The following is an 11,127-nucleotide window of genomic DNA, read 5'->3' as shown; positions in this document are numbered from 1 at the left end:
TTATACTGGAGTGAGAGAGGAATGTGAAACGTTAGGTTTTACAAAACAGGGGTGGCTCGCGGCTTGGCCTCGCGACTTGACTAAGTCGCGAGACCCAGTCGCGAGATAACCGTATACCCAGTTGTCCTGTAGTGCTCCAGCTAGCATGACTGTTCACCTTCTGGCACGCTTGGCACGTGTGCTGCGTTTGGCGGCTTGAAACCGCGAGCTACCCGCGAGAGCAAGCCGCGAGTCTCTGTTTTCTTGCACACTCTTAAGCAATCAACACTCTATCTCACTTACTACCCTTACATCAAACCCACCTAAATACAGGGTTACTAAATGCTGAAATACAAGCAAATTTGACACAGAATAAAACCAATAAAATGGTTGATTAAATTCAACTTTACAATATATATATATATATATATATATATAAAATAGTCTTATTTCATAGTTCCAATCTAGTAAAAAGAAAATTAAATAAATAAAGTCTAATATGCGTACCTTCAACTAAGTTTGAATATTATCAACAACAAAAATTCAACCAAGTTTTAAGGCTATAAGAAAAGGATTAAAAAGTGAAGAGAAACAGTAATGCAATTCATTTCATCACAATAGAAAATGAGCCCAGTGGAATCATGAATTCACTAGTTTCTCAATTAGTGCTCCAAGTGATGCATATGATGATCCATTTTCCATTTTAGCTACCCTACACTTTTTTCTCATTTCTTTAACTTTTTGTCTTACCTCGTTGTCATAGTTCATCAAAAGCTTTATTCCTCTCTCCACCTCCTTTGCCGACACCAAATCACTACCCTCGCTATAATCTAACCTAATCTCAATCGCTAATCCCAACTCCTTCACCATCTCAAAGGCATTCATCTGTTGTTCAGCATAAATTGGCCAAGTGGCAATTGGTATGCCATGCCATAGGCTTTCCAAAATTGAGTTCCAACCACAGTGTGATATGAATCCTCCAACGGCCTTATGAGATAGGATTTGCACTTGTGAGACCCATCCACATATCAATCCAATTCCAGCTGTTCGTTCCAAAAATCCATTTGGTAAAACTTTCTCAATATTCGTGTAGTCATCTGAGAGGGAAAATTGATCCATAGGTTGCTCACGTAAAACCCACACAAATCGAACCCCGGCCTGTTCAAGCCCCAATGCAATTTCTCTAACTTGAGACTCGCTGAAACTGCCCCTGCTTCCGAAGCTTAAGAATACTACAGTAGATGGAGGTTGATCATCAAGCCATTTCATGACTCTTTCATCGTGGGCTTGGTTTGGGTGCCATTGGGCTGGTCCAACAAGGTCAAGAATTGGCCCCATGGGATAAATTTGTGGCACTTGACTCGTCGAGACCGAGTTAAGTGCGTAAGGCTCAAGTTCATGAACTGTATTAATAATGATACCCATTGTTTCAAAGTACCTGCGTCCGTGGTACAAAAGCCACGAGTACCCTTCTTTCTCCAACGCTATAGAAGGCAACAAACTTGGAGAAACCGGGTTAGCAAAACTCGGAATGACCAACTCAGTGTCCAACTTAGCCAACTCAGTGGTGAGTTGGGTGTCTAAGATTGGAAGATGAAGCATGAAACCGAGAAACGTAGCTGTAGATGGAAAGAAAACGTAGCAAGGGATGTCAAGCTCGTTGGCTACATCGATCATGGAAGTACAAAACATGTCTGTGATGATCCCGACGAGTCGTCGGTCTGAGTCCAACTCGGTTTCCATGAGGTTAGTGATTGCTTGCTTAACATGGGGTCTATGCTTTTCAATGAATAAGCAGACGTAGCCAAAGGGAGACTCGAACTGATCAGGTGAGGGAGGATCTACAGTAGGGAGGTGGATGAATCGGATGTTTGTGGAGGCTAAGGTGGCAGCATGTGATTGGACGTAGGTGTTGAGGATGGGTCTCTCAGGCATGGTGATGATGAGTATAGTGACAGAAAATCGAGGGTCATGATTGATAAGGTGGTGTGCAAACTCCACAACTGGAACAAGGTGTCCGATTGCAGGGTATGACATGAAGACCACCTCAAATTTGGTCATGGCCTTTTGGTTTTCTTCTGAGTTTCTGCTTGCTTAATTGTCTGAGCAAGAATGGTTTTTGGATATAGGTAGGTATGAGTCTATATAGAAATGGAATAGGGAGCCTTTTATTTATTTTTTAAGAAAAGACTAGGAGAATGGGGAATCATATTGACCCATCGGCCATGATGAATGTACGACCTCTAAAACGTAATGCATGATGCTTGAGTACATTAATCAATAATTTTTTCTTGTCCTTTTTTTGATAGAGGACTTTTTCATTTTCCCTTCTCCTCCTCCTTTCTTCTTCTTCTCTTTTTTTTTGGCGTGGGAATTACTTGGACAGAAAATTATAAATAAGAGTATTAGGTTTTAGTTTTGTTGAATAAGAAATTTAAAATTCAATTTTTACTTCCAAAAAATCGATTAATGTCTTAATCAGATAATAATAAAAAAATTATCATCAAGAGCGAATGTTATAAATTAAAATTTTCTTTAAAAAAATTCTGAATTATCAATTACGTGTCCTTGTATTTTTTTATTTTATTTTTAATTAAGTAAAAACTGATATAGTGAAATCTTACCCAACAGTTCCAAAACCTACTCTGGGCCACCTGCCCCAAGAAAATCTTACAAGATACTACTTACAAAATTTTCGCTGACAAATGTGCAACGACTTTTTAGCTCTCACTGCCATGACTTTTTTTTTTTTTTTTTGCTGAATCACTGCAATGACTTAAGAACACCGAACTTCTTCTACACAATCCCCATAATGAATAAACTGATTTGCGCCAATCCAGAACTCCAGTAAATGAGCGAACTCATTTGGCAAAGGGGGACAATTACTTTGATTTCAATGGAATCAATTTAGGCTCACAAATTTGGTTGTCAAGATTAAACCAACATAGGGGAGGATTTTCTATTGGGCTCATGAAGAAAAGAACCCTCGTATTTTTAACTTCTTGAAGTAGCTTCTTTTTAGCGTGCGTTTTGGAAGTAATTTTCAATTGACTTCTTGCCTTTTTTTTGTTTACTAATTTGTGTCCACACCACTAATTGCTGCGGATCCAACGTGAGACCTGTGAAAAATATCTTATAAGATGCGAGCGTTTAGCCTTTTTTTTTTTTTTTTTTTTTGGTTTAAAAGGAATTAATTATTAAAAAACAACTAAGCCAAAACGGCTAAGTTAGAGGCAACAAGCCTACATACACTATCCCCATTAGTATCTAAATACACAAAGTTTGCTATTACATCAACGGTAATATTACAATTTGCGTGTGTTTAGTTTTGGCAATGGCAATATTATAGTCTTATTTATTTTTATTTTATTTTTTTTTATGGAAGGTAATATTATAGTCTTCGTTAACGGTAATATTATTATTTGTAGGTCTCACATTCAATATATTTTTATTTTTTTATAACTTTTTTTTACAGTAGTTTTAGTAAAAAAAAAAAAAAATTCTCATACATTTCTGTTACCTAACATCATAAAATACTACCATCTTGACACATGATTTGTCACATGAAAGGTACCAATACCAAATCCTAACTATTGAGTATGGCTTTAATTTGGTCATAACATTGACAGAGTTTTATTGGTTTTAAGTACAACCATCTTGACACATGATTTGTCACATGAAAGGTACCAATACCAAATCCTAACTATTGGGTATGGCTTTTATTTGGTCAAAACATTGACAGTGTTCAATTGGTTTTAGGTAGGTGTGACAAATGGGCGGGTTGGGTTTTGATCGAGTCAATTGGATCCGTTATTTTTTCACATGATTTTTTTTTTAAATTTATTTGTTATTTAGAAAGTCATGCAGCAAATTACTTAATGTAAAATGCATTAATTTAAATTCACTACTCGTATAAAAAATGAGCTTAGCTAAATAAATCAATACTTGTTCAATAATTTAAAAATTATACAAATCCCAACATTACTAATCAAAACAAAATAGCACAAAGGATAATTAAAACAAACATATAGGTTTCATTTCTACAAAATATCAACATTCCACAACATAAAACAAAATTACAAATGCCTTATTGGATAATTAATTTGACAAAGAATAAAAACATATATGAAATCTACAATCTTGAAAACTAATATATAATTTAATATTAACTATGGTTGGCATTCTATTTCAATTTGAGAATATATATTAAAGTTTGATTGTTTACTTATTTATACATGACTTCTTTTATAAATATTATATCATTGTTAAGGAACTCAAATTCCAAGAAATATCATATTTTATTTCTAGAAAATATTATATTTTATTTTGAAAAGACATTTATTTTGGACATGAATTGTAAAAAAGAAAAAGGCTTAACTATCCATAATTTATGCTAATTTCATTGATATATGTTGGCTTTATTTTTTTCACACTTAAATGTCTCTCATACATTTCTATAATTTTAAATATATTTTTTTAACCCTAGTGTAACTAGATTATCTTGGTATATACTTTGTTATTAGATATCTAAAAATATTTACTCATTATAGATTGCCACAACCATTCATCTTTCAATTCATTTGTATGTAATTATGTAAAAGTCTCAATTGTTTCCTTAAGGCCATTGTATCTATATGATGTTATATATATATATATATATATATATATGAATGGGGTTATCCAAAAAATGTTTAAAAATTGATGTTTTAAAATAACAACAACAACAACAATAATAATAATAATAATTGTAAGGTCTTGATTTACAGTCCAAGCCCAAAACGTATGAGATATTGGCCCAATGAGCCTAATACAATAAATTTGTAGAGAGTGGGTCGAAGAACTAGGCCTTAATGAGTTGAACAACGGCTAGTACTGAATTGAATGACAATCAAACACAAAATAAGAGATTTTGATATCAATAGACTTTTAGTCTGAGGAGGTCACACTTGTATATATTGATCATAATTGAATACCAAGACAATTTAGATTGCTACAGCCTTATTTCTCCCTTCTTCCTCCTCCTTTCTCAGGGAAGGTCTCTCACATTATATAGCTCCCTTTGGAACATCTTAATTCTACACTTGTTGATCATCTAAGCCTCCACTTGAGTACCTATCCCATCAAACACACTCTCTAGCTTTTTGTGAGTTGTGGTAGCCAAGATAACACTGTTCAGAGGTCTTCTCCACATAAATGTGGCCAGAAAAGTAGCTGTCATGCATTTAATGCGATGACAGCAGCTTTCCCCTAGATATTTTTGGGCTTCCTTACTTCTTGTATGTTCATGAAGCATGTTCCTATCATTGCAGCCTCTTGGAGGATCATTCTACTTACTGGAATACATATTTGAACTACACACGCCACATCTGAGGAGTAATTCCTCCTCAGACTACTTTTCATTCGTTCTTTACTCATGAGACTTTAAATTGGGACCCTAAATGACTATTTGCCCCTCTTTGAACCGTTTAGCGTCCTTGGACAAAAGCCCAAGGCCCAACATATTATCCTCCTGGGCCTTTATCCCTACAATAATAATAATAATAATAATAATAATATCCATTATATATTTCTAATTGAGTTTGACTTGTGTATTGTAATGCTCATAACAAATAATTAAACCAATAATATTTTTGTTTTATTTTATTTTTACAACAAAAAAAAGTTTTAACAAATAGGTCGAGTCGGGTTGACCTGAAAAAATGGGTTGGGTCACGGGTCAACTCATTTTTGCTTCGAATCAAAAGATTTGGACATGGTTTTAAAAATTGGAAAGGTCAAAGAACTAGGAAAGGGACTAGTTGCCAGTTTTTCTACTCTCTCTCATTTCTGTCTCTAAGGTGACTTGTTAAAGATGAGACTTTTACTTTGTCTCTCCCTCCAACTCCATTTTTAGAGAGTAGTGTCTTCTTATTTTTGACGTGAAGAAGGCAATAAAGAGTAAAGTTAATAATAAGAAATTGATAAAGTTTGGTTTTTAGAACCAAGAAATTGGCAAAGTTGAATAGTAGAATAGTTTCTGACAGTTGACAATTGACAGTTGTAATTGTTTAATTGCTTTTAGAGACTTTCACTCTTACTAAAGGCAATGAGGTCGACTGCGGTGACAATGGTGGATGGGCGTTAGTTGCTGGGTTTTGTCCGCCATTTTTGGATGGGTCTTTTCAGTGGTTTCGTGGTGGTCGTGGGATTGCTACCATGGTTTGTTTTTAGTCATGGGTTGTTTTCCGTCGTGGGTTTGAGTTTGAACTAGTGTTTAAGGTTTAAGTTTGAATAGGTTGTGGGTTGTGGGTTGGTTTTAGTGTTTCGGTGGTCGGTGGTGATGGGCTTTGATTTTCAGTGGTTGCATTGGGTTTGAATCAGTGGCTGAGGTTTGGGTTTGAATCGTTATGATATGCAATATGTGTTGCCGGTTTGGTGGTGGTGTTGGTTCAAAGATTGATTAGTTTGGTGTTTTCAGTGGTAATTGGTGTTGTATATATAGGTATATACATGGATAGGTTGTAATAATGATGTTTAAGTTTGGAGAGTTTTGTTTTATAATGATGATAAAGTGAAAATTCAAGTTCTGGAATTTTCTAGATGAAAATTTGAAATTCAATATGGTCAATCGGTCAAAGATTTTCTCAATTGATCGAAGTGATCAAGAAATTTGATTTGAAGCTTTTGGATGACTTGATCAATGTTTGATTCCTAATTCGATCGATTGAAAATATCTTTCAATTGATACACGATTCCTCTCGATATACTTGATTCCTCTTGATCGATCGAGACATGTAAAAAATAAATTTCTACAAAATTTCTGGTAACTGTTTTGAACGTTTGAACATGTTTTAAGCCTTATGAACGGTTTTATGAAACGTTATAACTCTCAATTGGTTCCTTTTGAAGGGTTATAACCCTTTGGGCACACACCACCTTTCATTTGCTTTCGTGCTTGTTTGCCTTCTTGCTTGTTTGCTTGCTTTCTTGTTTCTTTGTTTGCCATGTCTATCATGCTTATTTGCTTTATGCCTTTTTCCATACTCTTTGCATCTTTTCTTTCCATTACTTGTCTTTTGGTTTCTCGTCTTTGTCTTTGGATGTACATACATGGAGCGAGGACACATGGAGCTAGGGCACGGTCTCTCAAGCGCAAGTAAAAAGGGTGAAGATGCAAGCATGTGGATATAAGCCAAGCGGCTGTGTATAGTAGGTTTAGGGGTCTAGCCTCTCCCATTTGGTTATGTACTCTTTTAAAACCCATTCCTTCCTCCTTCCTTTCTCTCTTAGACAAGTTGTATTAGGTATATCATGCCATGTACCATTCGTCCTCATCTCTAGAGTATGGTGACCTCTGTTTACTTCCCTGCACCTATATTTTAGGCCATGCTCTAAGGACGTAGGCATTTACTTTCCTGCTTTGCGTGCTTGCATTGTGCATGATGTATGTATATATATACCCACTCGCCCCTTCCAATGTGATTGTCACAGTCTAGGTCACCTAAGGCAAAGTGATGCCTAATTTTTGCTACGAAAGTAAGGTGACATATCGTCGGATTTTCATCGTGGAAATCTGGTACTTTGCCAAATGCCTTAGGAAAGCATAGATTGGGACCACACCCATTTAAAAGCCAAACCTCAAATCCCTCATGCATGCAAAGCCCCGAAAGCCAATGCCAAAATCATGTTTTTACTGCCAAGCTCCTAAAATTAAGGTTTTATCAAAACAAAGGACTGTCCTTGGACAGGCGTTGTGGGGTGCATAACACTTTCCCCACACGTAACCAAACTTCCAGACCCAAGAATCAAGATTTTTTGCCATCCACATTAGATTGGTGGCGACTCCACTTACCTTTGGTAATCCTTTAAAATTTGACCCAGATTCCTACCACAAACGCCAAAGGTAGACCTACCTTCCTCCACCAAGAGAGAGAGCACCCAAAGCCCCGCACGAACCACGCGACACACTACTACCACTACATGCGCACATCCTCCATCATCTGAGAGAGGGGCCTCCAATGAGCCCCTAAGCATGCGGGAGCATTGCCACAACGGGTGGTCGAACGAAGGCCCATGACGACAGTGGTTTTCCGCTTCGTTTTTTAGGCTGAGCATCGACATCTTCCACTTTGTCTTTTTCTTATTTCGCATATTCTATTATTAAAATAAATAAATAAATAAAAGAGCTTACTCTGCCCTCACTCTTTCTTTGTCTCTCACTAAAGCCAAAGCCCAATTTTTTTTTTTTAATTACTTTTTATCTCTTTCATTTTCATCGTGTTTTGTGTGTTTACGAAAGCCAAAGTTCAATGGTGGGTTTGTGGGCAGTGGGTTTGTGGTGGTAATGAATAAAAAAAGAGAAATAGATGATGAATAAAAAAAAATAATAATAATATTTAAATGAAGTAGTAAAAAAAAGTAAAAAAAAACTTTTGATTTTAGATGTATTATAAAGTGGAGTGTTAAAATAGATAAAATAATGTTTTGAATTGCTAAAAGCTATATTTTTTAGCAACCTTGACGTGAATACTCTTAATCTCCCTCCCACTTGAACTCTTCGCTTTATTTTTAAATCTTACTTATTAAAAAAAAAAAAAAAATCTTAAAGCTCTCTCACGGTCTCACCTATCAAAAATATATATATTGTTTTTCTTTGTGAGCTATCAACTGTTTTCTTTCTTTCTTTCTTTTTTATAAAAAGAATATAATGGACACTTTTTTTTTTTTTTGGGGGTTAGAATATGATGGGTTTTAATTTAAGTGCTGTTACTTTTATTAATGAGCTAATTACGTAGATTAATGGTTTAATAATATATTGGGTTAGAAACTAGCATATGAGGTTATTGTTGTTATTTAATTTTAAAATCTAAAGCAAACATAAATTATGTTTAAAACAATATCTTCTAAAAAAAGTCTAAAATTATATAAAATAAAAATTAATTTTTATATCCCAAATGCATGGTATCCCCATATCTATCTATATACGTGTTGTACTCGTACTCGTGCAACTTAGATTGTGACCTTTTAATGTTTTCAATCCAAAGTTCTAATCTCTCCTCCACCCTTATAATTATGAATTTATCGCCCATGTGTGCGCGCGTGTGTGTGTGAGACAACTTTATTTTCATAATAATAGTCTAGTAAAAAGAAAAATATATTAAAGACTATATATAAATAAATCAACGTCCTTCAACTATTTTTTTGTTTTTTGGAACCACAACATCCTTCAACTAAGTTTTAAAACTATAATAAAAGGACTAAAAAGTGAAGAGAAATAGTAATGTAATTCATTTCATCACAATAGAAAGTGAGCCCACTTGAATCATGAATTCACTAGTTTCTCAATTAGTGCCCCGAGTGATGCATATGATGATCCATTTTCCATTTTAGCTACCTTACACTTCTTGCTCATTTCTTTAACTTTTTGTCTCACCTCATCGTCATAGTTCATCAAACGCTTTATTCCTCTCTCCACCTCTTTTGCCGACACCAAATCACTACCCTCCCTATAATCTAACCTCATCTCAATAGCTAATCCCAGCTCCTTCACCATCTCAAAGGCATTCATCTGTTGTTCAGCATAAACTGGCCATGTGGCAATTGGTATACCATGCCACAAGCTTTCCAAAATTGAGTTCCAACCACAGTGTGATATGAATCCTCCAATTGCCTTATGAGCTAGGATTGACACTTGTGAGACCCATCCACACACCAATCCAATCCCAGTCATTCGCTCCAAAAACCCATTCGGTAAAACTTTCTCAAGACTCATATGGTCATCCGGGAGGGCAAATTTGGCCTTAGATGGCTCACGTAACGCCCAGACAAACCGAACCTCGGCTAGTTCAAGCCCAAATGCAATCTCTCTCACTTGAGACTCACTGAGACACCCTTGGCTACCAAAGCTTAAGAATACCACCGTTGCTGGAGGTTGGTCATCAAGCCACTTCATGATTCGTTCGTGGTTGGCTTGGTCTGGGTGCCATTGGGCCGGACCAACAAGGTCAAGAATAGGTCCAATGGGATAAATTGGTGGTACTTGACTCGTAGAGACCGAGTTAAGTGCATAAGGCTCAAGGTCATGAAATGTATTAATAACAATACCCACTGTTTCAAAGTACTTGCGTCCATGGTACAAGAACCAAGAGTACCCCTCTTTCTCCAATGCTATAGAAGGCAACAAGCTTGGAGAAATTGGGTTGACAAAACCTGGAATAACCAGCTCAGTGTCCAACTCAGACAACTCAGTGGTGAGTTGGGTATCTAGGATTGGAAGATGAAGCATGAAACCAAGAAACGTAGCCGGGGACGGAAAGTAAAGGTAGCAAGGGATGTGAAGCTCATTAGCCACAGCAATCATGGAAGTACAAAACATGTCTGTGATTATCCCGACGAGTCGTCGGTCTGAGTCCAACTCGGTTTCCATGAGGTTAGTGATTGCTTGCTTAACATGGGGTCTATGCTTTTCAATGAGTAAGCATGAGTAGCCAAAGGAAGACTCGTACTGATCAGGTGTGGGAGGGTCTACAATAGGGAGGTGGATGAATTTGATATTTGTGGAGGTTGAAGTGGCAGCGCGTGATTGGATGTAGGTGTTGAGAATGGGTCTCTGAGGCATGGTTACGATGAGTATAGTGGCAGAAAATCGAGGGTCATGATTGATAAGATGGTGTGCAAACTCAACAACTGGAACAAGGTGCCCAATCCCAGGGCTTGTGATGAACACCACCTCGAATTTGGTCATCTCCTTTGAGCTTTTGCTTTATTAATTTGGCTGATCAAGAATGGTTTTTGCAATAGGTAGCCTATGACTATAATATAGAAATGGAGTTGGGAACCTTTTGTTTTTGAGAAAATATTAGTAGAAGAATAACGCATAGTTCATGACTTCATTAGTCAATAAAATTTGTTCTATTGTGTCTTTGTCCATTTTTTTTTTTTTTTTTAAATGTGAGACATAATATAGGGCATATATGTTGCATGCTTTGAGTTTATAGTAATAAAATAAAAGTGAGCAACTTTTGTTTAAACAATATATACGATGGAAGATTTATTACTATTAAAAAAAAAAAAAAAAACCGTTGAGAGAGGGCTTGGTGCTACTGACACTGACAGACGGAGGCACCCAGGTTAGTAAATAAATAAATGTATGATTGAAAAAATGTATTT

At 36.1% G+C, this 11,127-nt stretch overlaps 2 protein-coding genes across 2 annotated transcripts; both read right to left on the bottom strand.

Annotated features, from left to right (window-relative positions):
* Nucleotides 1–414: 414 nt before the first annotated feature.
* LOC115968888 (UDP-glycosyltransferase 43-like) lies at nucleotides 415–2,280 on the bottom strand. Its single transcript, XM_031088429.1, has one exon. The coding sequence runs from the start codon at nucleotides 2,038–2,040 to the stop codon at nucleotides 619–621; it is 1,422 nt and encodes a 473-aa protein (XP_030944289.1). The 5' UTR covers nucleotides 2,041–2,280; the 3' UTR covers nucleotides 415–618.
* Nucleotides 2,281–9,214: 6,934 nt separating this feature from the next.
* LOC115969419 (UDP-glycosyltransferase 43-like) lies at nucleotides 9,215–10,787 on the bottom strand. Its single transcript, XM_031089057.1, has one exon. It carries the CDS (start codon nucleotides 10,700–10,702, stop codon nucleotides 9,281–9,283), a length of 1,422 nt encoding a protein of 473 aa, XP_030944917.1. The 5' UTR covers nucleotides 10,703–10,787; the 3' UTR covers nucleotides 9,215–9,280.
* Between the last annotated feature and the right edge of the window lie 340 nt (nucleotides 10,788–11,127).

This window comes from Quercus lobata, chromosome 11, assembly GCF_001633185.2.
Source record: "Quercus lobata isolate SW786 chromosome 11, ValleyOak3.0 Primary Assembly, whole genome shotgun sequence".
Taxonomy (NCBI): domain Eukaryota; kingdom Viridiplantae; phylum Streptophyta; class Magnoliopsida; order Fagales; family Fagaceae; genus Quercus; species Quercus lobata.
Note: the sequence above shows the minus strand (reverse complement) of the source record. Positions and strands in the feature narration are given on the sequence as shown.

Coding starts and splice junctions, on each gene's coding strand:
- LOC115968888 (XM_031088429.1), bottom strand. CDS start 2,040: ATGACCAAATTTGAGGTGGTCTTCATGTCATACCCTGCAATCGGACAC.
- LOC115969419 (XM_031089057.1), bottom strand. CDS start 10,702: ATGACCAAATTCGAGGTGGTGTTCATCACAAGCCCTGGGATTGGGCAC.